General features: G+C 47.5%; 1 protein-coding gene across 1 annotated transcript in view; it reads right to left on the bottom strand.

Moving 5' to 3' along the window:
* Positions 1–1,553: 1,553 nt before the first annotated feature.
* LOC137299459 (dedicator of cytokinesis protein 7-like) overlaps positions 1,554–26,518 on the bottom strand; it is a 174,570-nt gene continuing 149,605 nt past the window's right edge. Inside the window, 8 exon segments of the mRNA XM_067968199.1 lie at positions 1,554–2,929; positions 8,735–8,841; positions 9,490–9,633; positions 17,271–17,507; positions 18,697–18,786; positions 20,943–21,077; positions 23,107–23,238; positions 24,527–24,670. Coding sequence (XP_067824300.1) covers positions 2,755–2,929; positions 8,735–8,841; positions 9,490–9,633; positions 17,271–17,507; positions 18,697–18,786; positions 20,943–21,077; positions 23,107–23,238; positions 24,527–24,670 — 1,164 coding nt within the window. The 3' untranslated portion in view covers positions 1,554–2,754.

Raw genomic sequence — 26,518 nt, 5'->3', positions numbered from 1 at the left:
TCCAAAGAGCTTCTACAAATACATAAAGGGCAAAAGGGTAACTAGGGAGAGAGTAGGGCCTCTTAAGGATCAACAAGGTCATCTATGTGCGGAACCACAAGAGATGGGTGAGATCCTGAATGAATATTTCACATCGGTATTTACGGTTGAGAAAGGCATGGATGTTAGGGAACTTGGGGAAATAAATAGTGATGTCTTGAGGAGTGTACATATTACAGAGAGGGAGGTGCTGGAAGTCTTAACGCGCATCAAGGTAGATAAATCTCCGGGACCTGATGAAATGTATCCCAGGACGTTATGGGAGGTTAGGGAGGAAATTGCGTGTCCCCTAGCAGAGATATTTGAATCATCCACCGCTACAGGTGAGGTGCCTGAAGATTGGAGGGTAGCAAATGTTGTGCCTTTGTTTAAGAAGGGCGGCAGGGAAAAGCCTGGGAACTACAGACCAGTGAGCCTGACATCTGTAGTGGGTAAGTTGTTAGAGGGTATTCTGAGGGACAGGATCTCCAGGCATTTGGAGAGGCAGGGACTAATTAGGAACAGTCAGCATGGTTTTGTGAGAGGAAAATCATGTCTCACGAATTTGATTGAGTTTTTTGAAGGGGTAACCAAGAAGATAGATGAGGGCTGTGCAGTAGACGTGGTCTACATGGACTTCAGCAAAGCATTTGACAAGGTACCGCAAGGTAGGTTGTTACATAAGGTTAAATCTCATGGGATCCAAGGTGAGGTAGCCAATTGGATACAAAATTGGCTTGACGACAGAAGACAGAGGGTGGTTGTAGAGGGTTGTTTTTCAAACTGGATGCCTGTGTCCAGCGGTGTGCCTCAGGGATCGGTGCTGGGTCCGCTGTTATTTGTTATTTATATTAATGATTTGGATGAGAATTTAGGAGGCATGGTTAGTAAGTTTGCAGATGACACCAAGATTGGTGGCATTGTGGACAGTGAAGAAGGTTATCTAGGATTGCAACGGGATCTTGATAAATTGGGCCAGTGGGCCGATGAATGGCAGATGGAGTTTAATTTAGATAAATGTGAGGTGATGCATTTTGGTAGATCGAATCGGGCCAGGACCTACTCCGTTAATGGTAGGGCGTTGGGGAGAGTTATAGAACAAAGAGATCTGGGAGTACAGATTCATAGCTCCTTGAAAGTGGAGTCACAGGTGGATAGGGTGGTGAAGAAGGCATTCAGCATGCTTGGTTTCATTGGTCAGAACATTGAATGCAGGAGTTGGGATGTCTTGTTGAAGTTGTACAGGGCATTGGTGAGGCCACACTTGGAGTACTGTGTACAGTTCTGGTCACCCTATTATAGAAAGGATATTATTAAACTAGAAAGAGTGCAGAAAAGATTTACGAGGATGCTACCGGGACTTGATGGTTTGACTTACAGGGAGAGGTTAGACAGACTGGGACTTTTTTCCCTGGAGAGTAGGAGGTTAAGGGGAGATCTTATAGAAGTCTATAAAATAATGAGGGGCATAGATAAGGTCGATAGTCAAAATCTTTTCCCAAAGGTAGGGGAGTCTATAACGAGGGGGCACAGATTTAAGGTGAGAGGGGAGAGATACAAAAGGGTCCAGAGGGGCAATTTTTTCACTCAAAGGGTGGTGAGTGTCTGGAATGAGCTGCCAGAGGCAGTAGTAGAGGCGGGTACAATTTTGTCTTTTAAAAAGCATTTGGACAGTTACATGGGTAAGATGGGTATCGAGGGATATGGGCCAAGTGCAGGCAATTGGGACTAGCTTAGTGGTATAAACTGGGCGACATGGACATGTTGGGCCGAAGGGCCTGTTTCCATGTTGTAACTTCTATGATTCTATGATTCTATCTTGCAATCTGAGCATTTGCAGTGTGTGGTATTTTACAGGGCATACCAGTAGTATTTAGTCAATCCCATCGCTGAAATGTTTCTCTTCAGCCTCCAGTGGGATCTGCCTAGTTGTTTTTTAGAATTACTTGAAAAGGTAGAGGGCAAATTTTGGAAGTATTATTCAGCGAAAGTTTATATTGAGTGTTTGTGTGTGTGTGTGTGTGTGTGTGTATACGCACATGAGAGACAGAAAGGGAGAACAGGGTGCCATTCCTGTACTGATTCCATGCCAGATGTAGCTTTTATTTATGTTTGAATTATAAATGCTCTATTATTTATTTTTCACAGTGGAAAGTCAAATTCTGTCTCTGTTCATAACAGTTCATGTATTATTGAAAAGGATTCTAGCCCTGAGCCACCTGCACCCTATCCTGTAGAATTCCCTTTCTAAACTCCTCTGCCCCTCTCTCTCCTCCTTTAAAAATCTCGTCAAAACTCATCCCCTGGTCCAAGCTCCAAAGCTCTCCTTTCTCGGCTCTGTGTCAATTTTTCGCCTGTCTCTGTAAAGTGTCTTGGGACAACTGTCTTATGTTAAAGACTTTATGTAAATGTAAATTGTTGTTGTCATAGGAAATGAATGTAAACAAGCTGAGAAAATCAGCACGCTGCCCAGGGAGACGCTAAGATGGTGAAGAACAGAAAACAAAACAAAATCCTTCCACATATTTTAACAAAATATAATGTCGGGGTTCGGTCAGGGAGTGCTGTGAAGTGCTTTCTGACCGAAGCCATGTTCCATCAGACATATAAATCCATCTCCTATTCTTAGATTAGATAACTATTCACATCTTCGCTGCAAAAAGTTAGTAATTTCATTCCAACTGGAGTCTCACTCCCTTAATTAAAGGGTCCTTGGCACGTTTTTCACATTATCTTTCACACCATTTGAGGTGACTACAATCGAGTTGTGTTGTAAAGGTGTGGGATCCTGCGGTTAATGAACGGTTGCAGGTTGTGCTGTAGAGTCTCGTAGTTCCGCTCAAGTTCGCGCTGATACTCCAGTTGCTCAAATGTGATCAGGCCTTTGTTTTTCTTCAAGGCATCTTCACATCTGTAATATGTAATATGGACATGTATGCTCAAGCTGTCAGGAAATGCGTCAATGCCAGATTCATCAGCCGCACTCAGAAGACAGTCCAGAATGTCACCCGAGCACAACGCAACGCCATCAACGCTCTCAAGACCAACCGCAACATCGTCATCAAACCAGCGGACAAAGGAGGAGCCATAGTCATACAGAACAGAACAGACTATTGCAAAGAAGCATACCGACAACTGGACAACCAGGAACACTACAGACGGTTACCCGCAGATCCGACCAAAGAACACACCCACCAGCTCAACAAACTGATCAAGACCTTCGATCCAGACCTTCAAAGCATCCTACGCATTCTCATCCCACGTAATCCCCGCGTGGGAGACTTCTACTGCCTCCCAAAGATACACAAAGCCAACACACCCGGACGTCCCATCGTATCAGGCAACGGAACCCTGTGTGAGAACCTCTCTGGATACATCGAGGGCATCCTGAAACCCATCGTACAGGGAACCCCCAGCTTCTGTCGTGACACTACAGACTTCCTACAAAAACTCAGTACCCACGGACCAGTTGAACCAGGAACACTTCTCACCACGATGGACGTCTCGGCACTATACACCAGTATCCCCCACGATGACGGCATCGCTGCGACAGCATCAATACTCAACACCAACAACAGCCAATCTCCGGAAGCCATCCTACAACTCATCCGCTTCATCCTGGATCACAATGTCTTCACCTTCGATAACCAGTTCTTTACCCAAACACACGGAACAGCCATGGGGACCAAATTCGCACCCCAATACGCCAACATTTTCATGCACAAGTTCGAGCAGGACTTCTTCACTGCACAAGACCTCCAACCAACACTATACACCAGATACATCGACGACATTTTCTTTCTATGGACCCACGGCAAGGAATCACTAAAGAGACTACACGATAACATCAACAAGTTCCATCCCACCATCAAGCTCACCATGGACTACTCCTCAGAATCAGTTTCTTTCTTGGACACACGAATCTCCATCAAAGACGGGCACCTCAGCACCTCACTCTACCGCAAGCCCACGGACAACCTCACGATGCTCCACTTTTCCAGCTTCCACCCTAACCACGTCAAAGAGGCCATCCCCTATGGACAGGCCCTGCGAATACACAGGGTCTGCTCAGACGAGGAGGAACGCGATGGACACCTACAGACGCTGAAAGACGCCCTAGTAAGAACGGGATATGACGCTCGACTCATCGATCGACAGTTCCGACGGGCCACAGCAAAAAATCGCATAGACCTCCTCAGGAGACTAACACGGGACGCAACCAACAGAGTACCCTTTGTCGTCCAGTACTTCCCCGGAGCGGAGAAACTACGCCATGTTCTCCGCAGCCTTCAACATGTCATCAATGAGGACAAACACCTCGCTATGGCCATCCCCACACCTCCACTACTCGCCTTTAAACAGCCACCCAACCTCAAACAGACCATCGTTCGCAGCAAACTACCTAGCTTTCAAGAGAACAGCGTCCACGACGCCACACAACCCTGCCACGGTAACCTCTGCAAGACATGCCAGATCATCGACACAGATACCACCATCACACGAGATGACACCACCCACCAGGTGCATGGTTCATACTCCTGTGACTCAGCCAACGTTGTCTACCTCATACGTTGCAGGAAAGGATGCCCCAGAGCATGGTACATTGGCGAGACCATGCAGACGCTGCGACAACGGATGAACGGACACCGCGCAACAATCGCCAAACAGGAGGGTTCCCTCCCAGTCGGGGAACACTTCAGCAGTCATGGACATTCATCCACCGACCTTCGGGTAAGCGTACTCCAAGGCGGCCTTCGAGACACACGACAACGCAAAATTGTCGAGCAGAAATTGATAGCCAAGTTCCGCACCCATGAGGACGGCCTCAACCGGGATCTTGGGTTCATGTCACGCTACACGTTACCCCACCAGCGAACAAATGTTATCTGTTTTTAATATAATGGGTCATTTGCTGGCTCTCTCTGCCTTCCGGATGTTTCTGCCTCTCTCTGTGTTTTTTTTTTCTCTGTTTTTTTTCCCTGTTTGTTTTTTTGTTGAATGTGTATTCGGAGGTTCTGCAGGTAACACCTCTCTGTCTGAACACGGTGATTGCCTTGGCAACGGGCAGTTGCAGGGGCAGTCTGTAAACACCATGTTTTATTGTTCAATATGTATAAATGCGTAGGCTTCAAGGAGATCTTGAAACATTTGCCTGAGGAAGGAGAAAATCTCCGAAAGCTTGTGAATTTAAAATAAAATTGCTGGACTATAACTTGGTGTTGTAAAATTGTTTACATCTGTAATAGAGCAGAGGGGAACAAGGCAACTACAATATAGGTCATTCAGGGGCAAGGTAACTACAATATAGGTCACTCAGAGGCAACGTAACTACAATATAGGTCACTCAGGGGCAAGGTAACTACAATATAGGTCACTCAGAGGCAACGTAACTACAATATAGGTCACTCAGAGGCAACGTAACTACAATATAGGTCACTCAGAGGCAAGGTAACTACAATATAGGTCACTCAGAGGCAAGGTAACTACAATATAGGTCACTCAGAGGCAACGTAACTACAATATAGGTCACTCAGAGGCAACGTAACTACAATATAGGTCACTCAGAGGCAACGTAACTACAATATAGGTCACTCACAGGCAAGGTAACTACAATATAGGTCACTCAGAGGCAACGTAACTACAATATAGGTCACTCAGAGGCAAGGTAACTACAATATAGGTCACTCAGAGGCAACGTAACTACAATATAGGTCACTCAGAGGCAACGTAACTACAATATAGGTCACTCAGAGGCAACGTAACTACAATATAGGTCAATCAGAGGCAAGGTAACTACAATATAGGTCACTCAGAGGCAACGTAACTACAATATAGGTCACTCAGAGGCAACGTAACTACAATATAGGTCACTCAGAGGCAACGTAACTACAATATAGGTCACTCAGAGGCAACGTAACTACAATATAGGTCACTCAGAGGCAACGTAACTACAATATAGGTCACTCAGAGGCAACGTAACTACAATATAGGTCACTCAGAGGCAACGTAACTACAATATAGGTCACTCACAGGCAAGGTACCTACAATATAGGTCACTCAGAGGCAACGTAACTACAATATAGGTCACTCAGAGGCAAGGTAACTACAATATAGGTCACCCATGGAGAAGATGTGCACAACATGTTCCTACATACAGCAAGAGATGAATGACCAGTTTTTGATGGTGTTGGTTGAGGGGTAAATTAAATGTCCTTTTGCAAATACAGATAAAAAGGAAAATACTGCAGATGCAGTAAATCTGACACAAAACAGAACAGGTTGGAAGTACACAGCAAGTCAATCAGCATCTGTGGAGGTAACGACAGTCGAGCGTTTCAGTTTCACAACCTACGGGTACGGTAGCACAGTGGTTATGTTACTGGACTAGTAATCCTAGAGGTCTGGAATAATAATCAGGAGACATGAGTGCAAATCCCACCATGCCAGCTGGGTAATTTAAATTCAGTTAATTAAATAAAATCTGGAATTTAAAAAAAAGCTAGTATCAGTAATGGTGGCCACAAAACTACTGGATTGTCGTAAAAACCCATCTGGTTCACTAATGCCCTTTAGGGAAGGAAACCTGCTGTCCTCACCCGGTCTGGCCTATATGTGACTCCAGACCCGCAGCAATGTGGTTGATTCGTAATGGCCTAGCAAGCCACTCAGTTGTACAATCCCGCTGCAAAAAGACATAATAAGAATAAAACCGGATGGACCACCTGGCATCGGACATGACAAAGACAATCCAAGCCCAGTCGACCCTGCAAAGTCCTCCTCACTAACATTTGGGGACTTGTGCCAAAATGGGACGAGTTGTCCCACAGACCAGTCAAGCAACAGCCTGACATAGCCATACTCACAGAATCATACCTTTCAGCCAACGTTCCAGACTCCTCCATCACCATCCCTGGGTATGTCTTGTCCCACCGGTAGGATAGACCCATCAGAGGTGGCGGCACAGTGGTATATAGTCAAGACTATACAGGAGTAGCCCTGGGAGTCCTCATCATTGACTGCGGACCCCATGAAGTCTCATGGCATCAGGTCAAACATGGGCAAGGAAACCACCTGCTGATTACCACCTGCCGTCCTCCCTCAGCTGATGAATCAGTCCTCCTCCATGTTGAGCACCACTTGGAGGAAGCACTGAGGGTAGCAACGGCATAGAATGTACTCTGGGTGGGGGACTTCAATGTCCATCACCAAGAGTGGCTCCGTAGCACCACTACTGACCGAGCTGGCCGAGTCCTGATAGGACATAGCTGCCAGACTGGGCCTGCCGCAGGTGGTGAGCAAACCAACATGAGGGAAAAACCTTCTTGACCTCGTCCTCACCAATCTACCTGTTGCAGATGCATCAGTCCCTGACAGTATTGGTAGGAGTGACCACAGCACAGTTCATGTGGACACGAAGTCCCATCTTCGCACTGAGGACACTGTCCATCATGTTGTGTGGCGCTACCACCGTGCTAAATGGGATAGATTTAGAACAGATCTAGCAGCTCAAAACTGGGCATCCATGAGGCGCTGTGGGCCATCAGCAGCAGCAGAATTGTATTCCGTCACAATCTGTAACCTCATGACCTGGCATATTCCTCACTCTACCATTACCATCAAGCCAGAGAATCAACCCTGGTTCAATGAGGAGTGTAGATGAGCATGCCAGGAGCAACACCAGGCATACCTAAAAATGAGGTGCCAACCTGGTGAAGCTACAACACAAGACTACATGCATGCTAAACAGCAGAAGCAGCGTACTATAGACAGAGCTAAGCGATCCTACAACCAACGGATCAGATCAAAGCTCTGAAGTCCTGCCACATCCAGTCGTGACTGTTATTGGACAATTAAACAACTAACAGGAGGAGGAGGCCCCGTGAATATCCCCATCTTCAATGATGGCAGAGCCCAACACGTGAGTGCAAAAGACAAGGCTGAAGCGTTTGCAACCATCTTCAGCCAGAAGTGCCGAGTGGATGATTCATCTCGGCCTCCTCCCGATATCCCCGCCATCATAGAAACCAGTCTTCAGACAATTCGATTCACTCCATGTGATATCAAGAAGCAGCTGAGTGCACTGGATACGGCAAAGGCTATGGGCCCCGACAACATCCCGGCTGCAGTGCTGAAGGCTTGTGCTTCAGAACTACCTGCGCCTCTGGCCAAGCTGTTCCAGTACAGCTACAACACTGGCATCTACCCGACAATGTGGACCATTCCATCTGACATTCCGCACTCTGACCCTGAACGACCTGTCCTCAGGAAGGGCCTGAGCTTCACAGTTAAAGGGAGGTAGCTGGGGTTGACCAATGAAAAGGGAGGGCATGGTAGACCTGCTTTTCTTTTCCTGTTGCTAAAAATTCTTTCTCCTAAGGACTATGTTAGAATGATGGCGAAATACATCACATCAGTTCCTCTAAGAATGTGTGTTTCATTAATCTTATCTTTGTCGCAGGGTGGGGTGACTGGGTGGGGTTGGTCGGGGCGGGGTGGGGGGGGGGTCCAACAGGTCATATACATTAATCCCAGAATAAAAAACAAGCTCATCGCAAACTCACCCAAGCTCCATGAAGATGCCGGTGGTGCTTCAGCTGATTGTTTCAGGAACTGTGTCCTGAACACAGCCCTACAAATGAGAACATGATACTGCACTCCCACACTGTGTGTAAAATTGAACCCATTAAACATCAGCTGACTGGAGGGGTCTCCTTACCGTTTCAGAAAGTCCTTGAAGCAGATTCGGAGTTTGTTGTGGTGTCTGAAAAGTTTTGGATCATTGGGAATTTCAGACAAAAATACTTGCGCTACCTCTAAGGGACCCTGCAACAAAAACCCACAAAACATTGGCATTTAGCACCTGCTATGGGTGTTATACCCTGGTTCATTCATTGTACCACCCTGTGTGTTATACCCTAGTCCATTCATTATACCGCCCTATGTGTTATACCCTGGTCCATTCATTGTACCGCCCTGTGTGTTATACCCTGGTCCATTCATTGTAGCGCCCTGTGTGTTATACCTTGGTCCATTCATTGTAGCGCCCTGTGTGTTATACCTTGGTCCATTCATTGTACTGCTCTGTGTGTTATACCCTGGCTCTGTCCTTGTACTGCTCTGTGTCTTATACCCTGGCCCTGCCCTTGTACTGCTCTGTGTGATATAGCCTGGCATTGTCCTTTAATGCACCTTTGGTATGCAGGTCGTAAGTAAGACGGAAAGTTCACCTTGGTTAGGGAAGTGCTGAGCTGTACCACCTCCAGTAGCGTAACTAGAATCACAAACTCAGCATCCAAGTTTAGAGAACTACAGTGGGCCCAAATCACATCCCATCTTGTGGAACATCAATAGCCTCCTCAGTCCCACTTCCCTCACCATTACAGGAGACGTGGTTGAATATATTCTTTGAATTTTTGGTGAACGTTTTTCTCCATTCCCTTGACCCCCCTCCCCCCCGATGAATGCACGAACCTGGTTGACGGTGGTGCCTACGGAGCCCTGTAGCACCATCTGCAGCATCTTCACGTTGGGTGGGCTCTCGCTCGTTGCCCGTGCCAGCTCATGTGTCTTCTTCTGCATGTCCTCAATCACCGCTTCAATGGGTCTCAGGCTAATCTGCAAAATATGGATTATTAGCTGGAAACCAACACAGCGTGGAACAGAGCGTGTGATCTGGGCAACTTGCAGAAAAATCATCACCTGGACAAATCCCAACAGTTCTTTTTGTATTTCTATCCACACCCCACCCTACCCTCCCTCTGCTGTGCAGGAGGTCAGGTGACTCCAGCGGCAATACTGCCCTGTTTTTACACAATAAACCTCTTGTTTCCTTTCGCTGAGCTCAAACCCTGTGAGCCAGACAGGGTGGTCCAGGCTGGATGAGTCGTAGTAAACTGCGCAGTTTTAGTTAGTTAAACTCCAGCAGGATTCTTGCTGACGCCTGGTTTCGGGGGGGGGGGGGGTCCCTAACCCAGTTGAAGTTGATGTTTAACAGAAGGAACTGTTTTGTGTCCCATTGATATTTCTATATTAATACCATACATCGGCACACATCTCCTGTTTAAAACCTTACTTCTTATTATGTTTCACACTTTTGTGCTAATGCTTTCGACTATCAATTCCAATGTCCACATTTATAATGGTAACTAACTATGTAAACTTGTCACACTGGAATTACACCCACCTCCCTAGCATCTCAGTCTTGCATCTCACAGCTTCTCGACCTGTGCTACAGGGGAAAACCCTTTGCTCCAATCAACTCTACTTTTCTGCTTCCCAAATTGCTGTAAGCTTTGCTATTTAACTATAAATAATAAATAGAAAATCAAAGCATTATCTAAAAATAAAAACAGAATGTATAACTTTAAAATGGCGATTCAATTATGTCTGCACATCCTAGTCCAATAACCCCAGCTCTCTAATCCCGCTTCACCTGAAGACTAAAGAAAGAAGGAACTTGCATTTATATAGCGACTTTCGCTACCTCAGGACATTCCAAAGCGCTTCACAGCCAGTGAAATACTTTTGAAGTGTGTCACAGTTTAATGTAGGAAACGCAGCAGCCAATTCGCACACAGCAAGGTCCCACAAACAGTAATGTGATAATGATCAGATAATCTGCTTTAGTGATGCTGGTTGAGGGATAAATATTGGCCAGGACAGCAGGTTCTCCTGCTCTTCTTCAAAGAATACCATGGGATCTTTTAGGGAGACGGGCCCTTGGTTTAACGTTTCATCCGAAAGACTACACTTGGTCTTGATACCCCATGTGTATCGTAACGGGAGACTAACTGGTTTTTAACAATTTCCTTAACCATAGGCAACCAACCTGCTCCTCATAGGTCTGACAGGTTTATGGAAGCCTGCACATAGGAACTTAACAACAGGAATAGGCCATTCAGCCCCTCGAGCCTGTTCCACCTAAGTATCTGGGAGCAGCTTATCTTAGAGAAGCACAAGGGTAAGGAGGTAGTAACCCCACTGAAAAGAACTGATGCAGAATCAGGCTGAGAAACTGGCTGCAAGGTCTCATGGCAGCAGAGGCATTGAGAGGCTGATTGGAGGATGGGAGGTTGGGGCTACAAATTAACTCTGAAATATGCTGAAGAGTTCAAACAGGGATAAATCGGGGGTCTCTAACTGTGTACTGAAAGTAAGAGCACGAGGTCTCTGATATCACATGACTCAGAAAACCAGGCCACACTGACTGCGGATTGCCCACTAAAAAATACTGTCCAGCCAAAAAATAGAGAGATGGGAAAACATGATTTTACATTTGGTAATGATGGGTGGCAGGCAGTTTCAACAAATTAAACCAGTATTAACACATTCAGTGGAACTTGCCGTTGTCAATGATTTGTTCTATATCCAGGCCAGGCGTGCTGTGCACCAAACTACAGAAGCTGAAGTTTAGCTCCCCCCGCCCACCGAAAGGTGGGTTATCCAGCCCAAGGCATCGGGTAACCAACACTTACGACCGCACTCGTACAGTGGAGAGTTTCATCTCACATTCATATTATACTGCTCATTTTCTCCTTGTCTGTTTTTTGTCAGATAATTAGCAACTAATTGACCTTTTCATGCATGGTATCGGCACAGAATCTCTCCTCACCTTCTTCGTTCAAATTTTATTTTTTAAGAAAGAAGGGCCCTCTCCAGTTCCCTATTCAGTTCTTGCTGATAAAAGTCTCTCCATACACCGTGTAGTTGATTCACCTGCACTTACCGGGGAGTTCTCTCTGGTGTCCTGGCCAATATTTATCCCTCAACCAACATCACTAAAATAGATTATCTGGTCATTATCTCATTGCTGTTTGTGGGAGCTTGCTGTGCACAAATTGGCTGCCATGTTTTCTACATTACAACAGTGATTACACTTCAAAAAGTACTTTATCGGCCGTAAAGTGCTTTGGGACGTCCTAAACACATTACAGAAGAAGTCACGGAGGAGAAATTCAATTTGCGCCAGTTTCCGGCGTGAAACGGTTGGTACGATCCAAACGCGCTCCTGAGGACGTCGGTGAGAGGCTTGAGCTGAATTTGATATCGGGCCTCATTAAATTAAACCGGCGAACTGCAGACGCCAATTGGATGTCGTGGTGCAGCTCGCTGGCCAGGGCCTTAGGAATTCCAACCTGACGCTGAGCAGACACATGGGTAGATTCTGGGGGTGGGGGGTCTGGTTAGGCCACTGTAGACCCGGAATAACGGGGCAGAACATGCACGGTGCAACCTCCGCCCATTTCATGACTAATTTTGCATCAGGCTCCTACAACAGCCATTAGGACCCTGATTTGCATATACAAGGCATCTAACGCATGTTTCAGGCGCGCACCCTGGACACCTAGAAGTTGCCGGCTTCCAATTTGGCAGCTGGATAACTTTCGGGGGAGATCGGGTGTGGGAGATCACAGCCCAAAATTCATCGGCCCAACGTTGATTTTTTGATTTTTTTTTTGAACAAAATCAGGCAGAAAGATGTGAAATTTCCCCCACTATATGTCTTAAAAAAAATTACGGTTGGTGCTATTCAACCTTTCCCCCTGGCGGCTCACTTTCAGGTACATGAATCACTTTTAGTGACAGCAATTGTCCCCTAATATGAATCAACACGTTTGCTTTAATTGCCTGGTTTGCCTGATTGTAACTTTGAAAAGTCACAGAGTGGCGGTGTAGCTCAGGGCAACAGACATCACCACCTGGATTATGAGTGAAAGGTGCCTCTAGCAGAGTCTGGAAGAAGTTGGACCTGGACCAGGTAACGGCTTGGTGATAACATCTCTTCAACTGTATAACATTGGGACCGAATTATGCACTCAAAGTGGTTCCAGGAAAAAGCAGCTGCAGTGAAAGGAGTGTCCCCCCTCCTCCCCCACTCTTGCTCCTTCTGGTCTCACAAAAATAATTTAAAACTTATCTTTCCAGGGCCTCTTTGGCTCTATTGCCAGTGAAGCTACACCGTGCACACTAGGACCAGTTCTATCCTAAAATGACAATCGAGGCCCTATGTAGGTGATAGGATACCAATTTGCATATTAAAAGGGGCCTACCGCCTATAACAGGCAGGTGCTTCAGCCATCCAGCAGTAGGCCGCTCTGAAAATGGGCAGCGGGCTGATCATTGTCATTAACATTTTGAGGCCGTTACTGCCACATTAACATCGATTTTAGCAAGTAAAAATCAACCCTGTAATCTATATGGATTTTCAGAACGGATTCAATAAAGAAGCTTGTTATAAAAATTCAGGTGTATGGGGTATAAGAGGAAATGTAGCAGCCTGGATAGAAAGTTGGTTGAAGGGCAGGAATTGGAGAGTGAGGGTAAATGGATGTTATTCAGATTGAAGGATAGAAGTGGTGTACCCCAGGGGTCTGTGCTGGATCCACTTTTGTTCTCCGTATTGTTGGGTGATTTGGACTTGGGCACGGGGAGCACAATATCGAAATTTGCTGACAACACAAAAGTAGGAGGCTTTATAATTAGTGAGGAGGACTGTACAAGACTGCAGGAAAACATGGACAGGTTCACAGAATGTGCACATAGGCAGCAGATGGGGATAATTGTGAAGTAACATATTTTGGGAGGAAAAACATGAAATGGGAGTGTATGCTCAATTGAAAGACACCGAAGGGTGAGAATGAGCAGATAGACCTAGAGGTCGAAATATATAACTCGCTGAAAGTGCAAGTGCAGTTGATAAAGCCATGAAAAAAGGCCAACAACATTTTAGGTTTTATAAGTAAGGGCACAGAGTATAAGAGTGAAGAACTAATGATAAATTTGTACAAAGTATTAGAGACAGTGTACAGTTTGTGTGCCCCAGTATAGCAAGGACATCAAAGCCATAGACAGCATGCAGTGTACGTTCACCAAGATGATCCCTGGGATGGGAACCTATAATTACGAGGGGAGACTTGAGAAACTGGGACTATTCCACTGGATCAGAAAAGGCTAAGAGGAGATTTAAGAGAGGATTAGAACATTCTGAAGGGTTTTGATAGAGTGAATAGGGAAAGGCTATTATCTCTGGTTGGGGAGTCAATCACGAGGGGTTATCAATTTAAAATTGTCACTACAAGAGTAAGGAGAGAGGTTAAGAGAAAATTCTTTACACAGACAGGGTGCTTTGTCACAGGGAATTGTCAAGGTAGAGACTGCATCTTTTAAGGGAAAATGCTATGGGGGGAGAATGGGGTACTGGATTAGATCCAGATCACTCTAATGTGGAGCCAGCACAGACATACGGGGCCTAATGGCCTCCTTCTCTCTGTGACTTTCTGATTCTATAGGTCCCACTAATATAATTCTTGCACTATACAAGCACTTAGCTCTCCATAGGCTAAGTGCTGTTATATAACAATATTGCACTGGAAGCCTCCTCTCTTTAGTTGGATTCTCACTTCAAAAGGTACTTTGCTGTTTCTGGTATATCTGTTTGCAAGTCACTGTTCCTCTAGATATTGCTGCTGTTGGACAATAAAAGGCAGAATAGTGTCTGGGAGCCTTTCTGGAAGCTTATTAAAGCTGTACTGCATTTATCATCTGTGCTTTAGTATGCTGATTTGTTGGGAGCTAAGGGGATCCTTATTGGATATACCTCTGTACTTGGAGGTTCTGAAGGAGGAAGGTCAGTGGACACATGCCAGACAGATGCTTTTGAACCTTAGATGCTCTATTAGTTTTGAATTGCTCCAGTAAAGAGCCACCACAGACACAATGGGCTGAATGCCCTCCCTCTCTGCTGTAAAATTCTATCGTTCTATAGTTTTCTAATAATTGAAAGTTTTATGTCCTGAGCAGTATTCCATGAATTTGATGTTTCTTTATGGTTGTTTATATGGGATTCACGAGGCTCAGTGACGTACAACGGAGACAGAAAGTTTGGAACTCCAGGTATAGTGGAAGGTTTATCCAGCACAGTTCTTAATATTTTGGTTTGATCCACCTCTCTCTCTTCCTTTAAGAAGTTCCTTAAAACCTACCTCTTTGATCAAGCTTTTGGTCACCTGTCCTAATGTCTCCTTATGTGGCTTGGTGTCCATTTTTGTCTGATTATGCTCCTGTAAAACGCCTTGGGACGTTTTATGACGTTCAAATCAATACATACACCCATATAAATATAAACACTGTCGTACCAACACACAACCGTAGAAATACGCCACCTTCTTTACCCTAAGAGTGGTAAGAATGTGGAATGCGCTACCACAAGGAATAGTTGAGGCAAATAGCGTAGATGTACTTTGGGGGAAGCTAGATAAGCACACGAGAGAGACAGGAATAGAAGGATATGCAGATAGGGTCAGATGAAGAGGGGTGGGAGGAGGCTTGTGTGGAGCTTAAACGCCGGCATAGACCAGTTGGGCCGATCGTGTCTACAGCACAGAAATAGACCAATGTAACTTACAAACACACACTCCCATATAAACGCACACAAATAAATAGCCCAAATAAACATAAGCACACCCATATAAACACATTCATATAATCACGCATTCAAAAAAAATCACCCATATAAACACATAATATATTTTCTTTCTGATTTTAAATGTCTGAATTCTTAATATTCACTTTCTGTTTCACGTCCACAGTTAATTACTGAATACTCACCCATTCCAAATATTTTTGATTTGATTATTTTTCATATTGCTCAGTCACCACCCTGAGAACTGCTCCTCAGTTTTACTTGGTGAAGTATCCAACTCAGAATCTATGTGTAGTATTTTACAACAACACAGAAAATTCTTTCTTTAAAACATAATTTTTAATTTTTCTTCTGACACCAAACACACATGGTCCCCGAACAGCACTTAAATAAATTATACTTGCATTTACATCACGCATTGTCACATTTAAAAGTCTGGAGTTGCTTCACTGTGTAATTACTGTTGTTATGTAGCAAACACAGCAGTCAATACGCACACAGTAAAATCCCACAAATAACAATGGAATTTGGTGGTGTTGGTTGAGGAAGGAATGTTGGCCAGAAGCCAAGGGAACTCCCTGCTCTTCTTCCAATAGTGCCATGGGATCTCTAATGTCCACTAGGACCATCAGTACATGTAGATGCTTTAATGTCTCATCCAAAAGATGGCATTCCTGACAGTGTAGCACTGTCTCAGGCCTGCACTGGAGTGTCAGCCTCATTATAAGCTCAAGTCCAAGAGTGGTTGGAAATTGGTTGGGAGGTAGGAGACAGAGAGTAGGGATAAAGGGTAGGTGCTCTGATTGACGGGATTTGACAAGTGGTGTGTTATCCCAGGGATCTGTATTTGGGTCTCAGCTTTTCACCATATTCACCAATGAAAGAATAGAGAGCCATGTATCTATGTTTGCAGATTACACTAAATTGGGAAGAAAAGTAAGTGGTGCAAGAAGCTACAAAGGGACATAGGCAGATTAAGTGAGTGGGCAAAACTGTGGCAAATGGAGTTCAATATTGGGAAGTGGGGAACTTTGGATCCAATAAAGTCAAATCAGAGTATTTTCTAAATGGTGAGAAACTAGGAACTGTCGAGGGGCAGAGATTTGTATATCCATGTACACAGATCACTAAAAGCTAGTGCACAGGTTCAAGGAGGCTGGAATACAAAGGGGAAGAGTTATGCTCAGTTGTACAGAGCATTGGTGAGACCCCATCTGGAGTACTGTGTTCAGTTCTGGGCACCGCACCGCAGAAAAGATATATTGGCCTTGGATGGGATAAAGCATAGATTCACCAGAATGATACCGGAGCTTAGAGGGTTAAATTATGAGGCCAGGTTGCATAAACTTGGCTTATATTCCCTTCAGTATAGAAGATTGAGGGATGACCTGATTGAGGTGCTTAAAATGTAAAAAGGACTTGATAGGGAGTAACTATTTCCTCTGGCGGGAGGAATCCAGAACAAAGGGCCATTCAGGAGTGAAATCAGGAACTCTTCTTCACACAAAGGGTAGCAGAAATTTAGAATTCTCTACCCCAAAAGGCTGTGGATGCTGGATCAATTAGAGCTTTCAAGACTGAGATCGATAGATTTTTATTAGGCAAGGGTATCAACGGATGTGGAGCTAAGGCGGGTAAATGGAGTTGAGGTACAGATTAGCCACAATTTAATTGAATGGCAGAGCTCGAGGGGCTGAATGGCCTATTCCTGTTCCCAAGCTCCTATGAGTGGGGCTCAAAGCCACACCCTTTCTACTCAAGTATGAGAGCGTTAATAACTGAGCCAAGCTGACACTTGCATGTTGGAAGCCCTGAGACTGCATCAGCTCACCTCCTGCTTTTCTATGATATTGATCCTGGTCTTGATGTAAGGGAAAGCGTGCAAGGTTGTCAGGATGGTTTTACGTTTAAACTGCTGGCTGAGCTCCCCATGCGCTCGACCGTTCAGTGTGAAGGGCGTGTTGAAGATGAACCGCCGCAGGTTAGAATTCCTCTCATAGTTGCTGACTCGGTTTTTCAGCTCGTAGTCTTCAAAGTAAGGCTCAACGTAAGTTATCTGAATGTAGGCCTGCAAAGGAAACAGCGTTTAATTAGTTTAACAATTTCCTCTTAGAACGCCAGTTATTCTGCACTTTCCAGCTGAGTCATGGGATGCTGATCAGCAACAGGATCCCCGGCTGATTTTATCCCTCTCTACCCTAGGGGCACTGAGGCCAATTGTGGCCCCCTGGCTGAGATCTTCGCAGACCAAGAATGGATGAACCTGGGACATTCCTGGTACAAAGCACGGCCGTGCTCCTGTTCTGCCTGTATACAGATCCTGTCCTTTCTGCTACAGTGCTCCTATTCTGCCTGTGCACAGACCATGTACCTTCTGCCACAGTGCTCCTGTTCTGCCTGTATACAGATCCTGTCCTTTCTGTTACAGTGCTCCTGTTCTGCCTGTGCACAGACCATGTACCTTCTGCTACAGTGCTCCTGTTCTGCCTGTGCACAGACCACATCCCTTCTGCCACAGTGCTCCTGTTCTGCCTGTACACAGACCATGTCCCTTCTGCTACAGTGCTCCTGTTCTGCCTGTGCACAGACCACATCCCTTCTGCCACAGTGCTCCTGTTCTGCCTGTACACAGACCATGTCCCACACAGCCACAGTGCTCCTGTTCTGCCTGTGCACAGACCATGTCCCACACAGCCACAGTGCTCCTGTTCTGCCTGTGCACAGACCATGTCCCACACAGCCACAGTGCTCCTGTTCTGCCTGTACACAGACCATGTCCCACACAGCCACAGTGCTCCTGTTCTGCCTGTGCACAGACCTTGTCCCACACAGCCACAGTGCTCCTGTTCTGCCTGTACACAGACCATGTCCCACACAGCCACAGTGCTCCTGTTCTGCCTGTGCACAGACCATGTCCCACACAGCCACAGTGCTCCTGTTCTGCCTGTACACAGACCATGTCCCACACAGCCACAGTGCTCCTGTTCTGCCTGTACACAGACCATGTCCCACACAGCCACAGTGCTCCTGTTCTGCCTGTGCACAGACCATGTCCCACACAGCCACAGTGCTCCTGTTCTGCCTGTGCACAGACCATGTCCCACACAGCCACAGTGCTCCTGTTCTGCCTGTACACAGACCATGTCCCTTCTGCCACAGTGCTCCTGTTCTGCCTGTTCCGTTTCCTCTGTTTGTTTTTGCTCTTGTTTCTCATTAATGTTTGAATTTGATGATACCAGTGAGAGCTGATAACACACCTTGCTCGGATCCAGGCTTTCCTTCTTAACTGGTAACGAATCTTTGATAACCTCCACTTGATGTTTTCCAAACCTCTTTTTGTAAAATTCCTACACAAACAAAAACGTTAATTGAATCATTGAAATTTTAGCAGCAAAGGAGGCCATTCAGCCCATCATAACCATGTTGGTGCTAACTCCCCCTCTGAAGTCCGAGAACCCCCACCTCCGATGTCCGGGACCGCCCCCTGATGTCTGAGACCCCCTGATGATTGAGACCCCCCCCCCACGTGTCCAATACTTCCCCCCCGCCCGTTGTCCAAGATCCCCCCCCGATGTCCGAGGCTCTCCTGATATCCGACTGCTTCTCTCCGATGATCTCCGACTGCTCACCCTCCCACCCCAAGATCTCCCCCCACATCCAACCTCCAAAGAATCCGATCTCCCCCTGAACTCCCCCCTACAAATCACAAAGACCCTGATCTCTCCCTGCCTGTCAATCAGGCTGGCTGCTGGCGCGAAGCCCGGACGGAAAATTTTCATCCTTCATTTATGTTGCAATCGCAGATTCTGACCCGCCAACTTCACTTCAGGGTTTTGCATCCGATAAACTCCACCCCCCCCCACCCCCGCTCTCTTCCTGGCTCCAAGTTAAAAGCCAGGCCCCCGTTTATCCAACATGGTTATCGCTGCTCACCGTGTAACTATACGGGATTCCTGTTCATTCAGCCACGTGATAGCACATTAAATCAAGGAACAGCTAATACAGATTGAGTGGCTGCGTTCCAACCAGCATTCAGTCAAAAGCTTCTTGACGCCCCCCTGCTCCTCGATATCAGTGCGATTTTGGCAAAACACAGCTGTGCTATGGATTCTGCTTCACATCTGTACCCTGCTCTCCTGCCCCAAATTTTCTCCCCTCCTCTCCTCAAGGTGCTACTCATGCTGGGAAAGAGGTTCCTTAGGCGCTGTGCATCCTCCTGCATCTCACCCAATTCTTCAAACGTGAGCCTAAATACCGGCAGAATATTCGACCATGGCGGCATCACAGCCAAGCCTGATCAAGTCCTCCCCTGATGACCACAAACACACACTTTCTAGCAGGGACCACAGGCAGTGATCAGGAGCAGGGACCCTGGGTGACTTTCCCCTCCCTGGGGTGTCCAATCCAATTATAACGACCTTACCGCCTGCCCTGGCTGAACTCAGTCAACTTAGCACAGCCCAGGGATGGATTTTTTTTATTCATTCATGGGATGTGGGCGTCGCTGGCAAGGCCGGCATTTATTGCCCATCCCTAATTGCCCTTGAGAAGGTGGTGGTGAGCCGCCTTCTTGAACCACTGCAGTCCGTGTGGTTAAGGTTCTCCCACAATACTGTTAGGTAGGGAGTTCCAGGATTTTGACCCAGCGACGATGAAGGAACGGCGATATATTTCCAAGTCAGGTGGTGTTGTTTCCATGTGCCTGCTACCCTGGTCCTTCTAGGTGGTAGAGGTCGCGGGTTTGGGAGGTGCTATCGAAGAAGCCTTGGTGAGTTGCTGCAGTGCATCCTGTGAATGGTGCACACTGCAGCCACAGTGCGCCGGTGGTAAAGGGAGTGAATGTTTAGGGTGGTGGATTGGGTGCCAATCAAGCGGGCTGCTTTGTCCTGGAAGGTGTTGAGCTTCTTGAGTGTTGTTGGAGCTGCACTCATCCAGGCAAGTGGAGAGTATTCCATCACACTCCTGACTTGTGCCTTGTAAATGGTGGAAAGGCTTTGGGGAGTCAGGAGTCAGTCACTCACTGCAGAATACCCAGCCTCTGACCTGCTCTTGTAGCCACATTATTTATGTGGCTGGTCCAGTTAAATTTCTGATCAATGGTGACCCCGAGGATGTTGATGGTGGGGGATTCAGCGATGGTAATGCCGTTGAATGTCAAGGGAAGATTGTTAGACTCCCTCTTGTCGGAGATGGTCATTGCCTGGCACTTGTCTGGCGCGAATGTTACTTCCCAGGAACCTCCCTGGTCTGTATGACCCAGTACCACACAGGGTAGGGTGTTTATCCCCTGAGCCCAGCCAGGAGCTAGAAGTTTGTATTGTTTAAAATTTACAAATATTACAGCATTTAAAAGAAAAGTTCTTAGTTCAGACCCTGTGTGAAGAGGCAATGATTCAGCACTGTTACTGTGTGATCACAGAGAGCATGAACAGCTCCTTCCCCAGGGCTTTTAATCACCGTGTTAAGATACCACATTATGTTCTGTGACTGAAAGATCCATTACCTCTAACCTGGAGGAGATTTCCACCAGCTTAGTGATCCCTGGTTCCTTGTACACGTATTCCTGCTCATCCAGCTCTCCGAACTGTGATCCATAGAATCCAACACGGAAAAATGTTCCAAACATTCTCTTATTATCCTGAAAAAAATTATTAAAAAGAGAGAAAGTTTTCACAGAAAGGCTGCAATTTGTCATTACAACTGGCAGTTGCATCATCAGCTGTTCATTGAGGGGCCGCCTGTCACAAGTCTCAGTACGGAGAGTTTAATGGATCTGACATACCAGTTACACCAGGAGAGAATGATACCAACATCTGGCTCCACTCTACTCGCCTGTCCAACTTCACTCTCCCCACCAGCCCGGCCCATCTGGCTCCACTCTCCCTCTCGCCGGGCTCCGCCCTCGCCATCGCCGGGCTCCACTCTCCCTCTCCCCATCGCCGGGCTCCGCTCTCCCTCTCCCCATCGCCGGGCTCCGCTCTCCCCATCGCCGGGCTCCGCTCTCCCTCTCCCCATCGCCGGGCTCCGCTCTCCCCATCGCCGGGCTCTGCTCTCCCTCTCCCCATCGCCAGGCTCCGCTCTCCCTCTCCCCATCGCCGGGCTCCGTTCTCCCTCTCCCCATCGCCGGTCTCCGCTCTCCCTCTCCCTCTCCCCATTGCCGGGCTCCGCTCTCCCTCTCCCCATCGCCGGGCTCCGTTCTCCCTCTCCCCATCGCCGGTCTCCGCTCTCCCTCTCCCTCTCCCCATCGCCGGGCTCCGTTCTCCCTCTCCCCATCGCCGGTCTCCGCTCTCCCTCTCCCTCTCCCCATCGCCGGTCTCCGCTCTCCCTCTCCCTCTCCCCATCGCCGGGCTCCGCTCTCCCTCTCCCCATCGCCGGGCTCCGCTCTCCCTCTCCCCATCGCCGGGCTCCGCTCTCCCTCTCCCCATCGCCGGGCTCCGCTCTCCCTCTCCCCATCGCCGGGCTCCGCTCTCCCTCTCCCCATCGCCGGGCTCCGTTCTCCCTCTCCCCATCGCTGGGCTCTGCTCTCCCTCTCCCCATCGCCGGGCTCCGCTCTCCCTCTCCCCATCACCGGGCTCCGCTCTCCCTCTCCCCATCGCCGGGCTCCGCTCTCCCTCTCGCCCTGATCTGTTCTCTTCGCCCGTTCAGCTCCCTCACATAGCTCAATGCTCCTGTAGAGAGAGCACTGGAAGCAGCCCTGTTCTAGTGTCCTTTTAACCACTTGTCTCATGGTGCAGTGGCAAATCTGCCAAACAAAGAATTGCCACCTTCCAATACCTCCAACAAGGTACATTCTTCAAGCCTGAGTCTGTACAGTGAGTATTGGTAGGCTAATCAACCATGGGAGGCATAGCAGCTAAGTACAATCTTGTCCTAATCTGGCTGATTTTCCCTTTCCCACCCTGGAGGCAATGAGGCCAATTCCAGTGCCCCTACCAGAGCAGCTAACTCATTCAGCGATAAGTACTGCTCACTGACCGTGCTCGTTACAAGGGACCTCACCTCACACGAACCAAGGAGCTCTCGCTGATTTTTTCAAATCACACAACAAGCATCATCTATTCACCAAAGATTGTATAGGAAATGCCTGCATATAGTGACACCGCTATTACCGGTCAGAAAGGAGGTGATTGGGTAATTCCCCTTTCAATCACGCCCGGAGCCCGCAGTGCTGTAAGTGTCTGGGATTGATTGTACACACATAATTTTTAACTTTCCTCCACTCACTGCATTTTGCTGGAGAAATCACCCTGCTTTTAATAGGAAAAGTTGCTGTGGTTTTGGTCATGAGTTCTGTTTGCTGTAGTTGGTAGAAACTTTTTAAATAGGCTCTGCTGAGTAAACAGACTGCTTGCTGTAGAGCGCTGTTTAAATGGACTCTGTTTGCTGAGTAAATAGACTTTGTTTGCTGTAAAATAGACCGTTTGCTGTAAGTCCTGCCCTGCCTCCAACACAGTAGTGTCAATAACACTGTGTAGAAAAATGGTCAATCAAAATGGTCACGAGCACCAAATCAATCGGAATGAGTGGGAGTGAAAGGTCTACTTGCTTCGTGAGCTGAATGACTGACAGACGACAATAACATAGTGCCTGTGGTCACCCAGTATGTACCTGAACTCTTAGACTGAACATGATTTTTACTGACACATTGGCACAAGAGGAGACTTTACCTTACTCAGGATCAGATCAAACATTTCCTTCAGACTTCCGTGAATAACAGATAGTTTCTCAATGTTCCGATGAAATTCAGCAATTGGAATTATGACCTTGTAAATTTCGTAAACCACTTCATAAAATTCTGCCTAAAGAATAACCAAGTGAAAGTTTTTTTTATAGACACTGCACATTGAAAATATGAATACAATGCTTCACAGTCACAATGTGAGAAATGGAACACTTTCTAGTTCAGGCTTCTGGTGGCACCATCCCAGGTCAGCTACAGCTTGAAATAAACATGTACAGATATGGAATAAAGGTCCCTCCACACAATGAACCATTGAAGGATCATTAGAGTTTACAGTAGAGGAAAAGGCCATTCCGTCTCTGCTGGCTTTTTGCTAGACCATCAAGCAATCGCAAGTCAGGTACAGCACGGGTTAAATACAGAGTAAAACTCCCTCTGCACTGCCCTATCCAGCACTGGGTCAGGTAGATATATGGTAAAGCTCCCTCTATACTGTCCCATCAAGCAATCACTGGTCAGGTAGAGCATGGGTTAAATACAGAGTAAAACTCTCTCTCGACATTGCCCTATCCAGTACTCCTGGGTGAGGTAGATACATAGGAAAGCTCTCTCTAAACTGCCCCATTAAGTACTCCCAGGTCAGGCACGGTGCAGGTACGAGTAAAGATTGTGGGGTTGAAATTGGACATGGGTGGGGGTGAAAAGCAGGTGGAATCACTTTTGCCACCCGTGATATGACAGGCCCGATATTCAGTGATATTGATGTCAATGGGACTGAATTTCGGGGGGGAGGGGGTGTATATCAGGTGATCGATGCAATATCACCTGTTTTGCATCTCCGCTCAATGTCAATTTCACCCCCGCTGGGTCCTGAAGTGTTAGAACGAGGCTCTCAGATCTGATCCCGATGGTGGGATTGATCCAGTCTCTGTCACTGATCATGATTTCATGTTCAGAAGATGAATCCTGCATTTAGAATTCAGTTCCTTTGGACTAACTTACACTGCTGCTCCCTCAAGTGGCACGGGTATGTTGTTGCCTCTGATTTTCAGTGATTATCTCTAATCCAAATCCCAGAAATGTCACACGTTCGGCTCATTGTGCCCGTGCTGGCCAAACCGTTGAGCCCTAATCCAATTTCCGTGCTTTTTTTCCGTAGGGAAAATAAACATAAGGTAGAGATTCAAGGGTAAATTTTGCAAGATGAGATTCCTGGCAAACAAATCCCAGGAAAATCGGGAATGCTGTCAACAGGGTGAGCTGACTTCCAAGCTTGATTCTCCATCTTTTGCTTGTGTCAAGCAAGACTGTGCGCTGGGGGCAGAGAATCACAGAAGTTAACCTTAAATCCGATCTAGCCCGATTGGCCCCATTGTCACATAGTTTGATGAAGGCTGAACACATACTTTATTGAAGAGCTCGGCAGCATCGTCCAGTAACTCCATGAGACCCTCTTCACTGAAGACGTTTCCCGTGCAAATGCCCTCCCTCTCCAAGGAAAAGATCTCGTCAGACACCAAGGATTCCTCCAAGACATTGATGGAAATTTTCTGGTGAAAAAAAGAGATAGAGATCAGGGGCTATCTATAGCCAGCAGCCAATCAGGGGCTAGCGACAGCCAGCAGCCAATCAGGGGCTAGCGACAGCCAGCAGCCAATCAGGGGCTAGCGACAGCCAGCAGCCAATCAGGGGCTAGCGACAGCCAGCAGCCAATCAGGGGCTAGCGACAGCCAGCAGCCAATCAGGGGCTAGCGACAGCCAGCAGCCAATCAGGAACTAGTGACAGCCAGCAGCCAATCAGGAAGTAGCGATAGCCAGCAGCCAATCAGGGGCTAGCGATAGCCAGCAGCCAATCAGGGGCCAACACACAGCCAGTCCTTAGGTGCTGGAGAAGTTTCCGGTCTCAACATCTTAATATAATAGTTAACAAATTAAATAAAAACAGGCTGCTCAAGGGATGAACACTACGGCAACACCAGCTGAACTAGGACAGGGCCAGTTAAACTGGGGCACCACCGGCTGAACCAGGACAGAGACAGTCAAACCAAGACATAGTTGGCCAAACCCAGGGCAGCACCTGTCAAACCCATAATATCCAATCAATTTACCAAACAGTGTTTGGAGTTACTGACAAACCTCTGTGACGCTTCTCGGCCTTTTGGCTAAGATCAAGTGTGTTCCTTTTCGGGCTTATTTGGATCTGAGCGGACTGGAACGCTGGCCGCGACCTCGTGCGCTCGCAAAGTGCGGACTTTGCTGTGATTGGTCGTTTGTGTGCTGGCTCCGCCCCTAAATTTGCATAAGGACCACATCAACACTGCAATGGCAGGGAAGGGCACCCGGGCAGTCGGCCATGGTGTGCCAAACACCGTCAGGGTGACGGTAACGACAGTCGAATGTGTTTCGCCGGTGGATTGGGAGCTTTTCGTCAAACGCGTTCTGCTCGACTGCTGTGGATTCAAAGCGACGGACATCTTCTGCCTCCAGGATTTCCCTCGAAGCGGACATTTTGACGTCACCTTCAAGACCGTCGCTGGATGCCAGAAGCTTCTTCAAGTCTTCAAGGAGAAGGGGAGCGTCGGACTGCTGGCCATGCTCGCTGCGGAGCCGCTTTTCACCCTCCCAACGCAGAGGAATCGCAAGCTGATTGTACACATGTACAACCCACACGTCCCGGTCGCCGATGTGCTGACGTTCCTCGCCAGATACGTCGACGGGGCGCAGAACAGCGTCGACGTCACCGACCAGTTTGGGATCTGGACCAGCAAGAGGGAAGTCACGGCAACGTTGAGACTGGACGCCCACGGCAACATCGTCCACCCTCCCTCCAGCTTCGCCATCGGAGGAAGTCGAGGATACATCACGTACGTGGGGCAGCCCAGAGTCTGTCGCACCTGCGGCAAATCCGGCCATTTGGCGAACACCTGCACTGCAACCATCTGCAAGAACTGCAAGCAGGAAGGACACCAGACTAAGGACTGCAAGGAGAGCAAGCGCTGCAACCTGTGCGGGCTGGAAGGCCATCTCTACAGGGTCTGCCCCGAACGCAACCTCAGCTACGCCCAGGCGGCCAAGAACAACACAGCGGAGGAGGAGGGGGAAACAAGCAAGGATGCCCCAAAGAAGGCCAAGAGTCAGCGCCCGGCCGCGACCTCCTCCAAGAAGCCCCTAGCCCAGGAAAACAATGAACGAGGAAAGGGTCAAGCCGAAAACTGCCAGACCCCGACACCCAGCTCCGAGCCTCCCCAACAGACGACAGAGTCCATGGACGAGGAGGCAGCAGAGGGAGGATGGCAGCTGGTGGTCAATAAAACCAAAAAGAAGAAGCCAGAGAAAAGGAAACAAGCCCCTGCCGACACTACACCAGGGGCCAAAAGAGCACTCGAGTCGCAGTCGGA

Source organism: Heptranchias perlo, chromosome 29 (assembly GCF_035084215.1).
Source record: "Heptranchias perlo isolate sHepPer1 chromosome 29, sHepPer1.hap1, whole genome shotgun sequence".
NCBI lineage: Eukaryota > Metazoa > Chordata > Chondrichthyes > Hexanchiformes > Hexanchidae > Heptranchias > Heptranchias perlo.
Note: the sequence above shows the minus strand (reverse complement) of the source record. Positions and strands in the feature narration are given on the sequence as shown.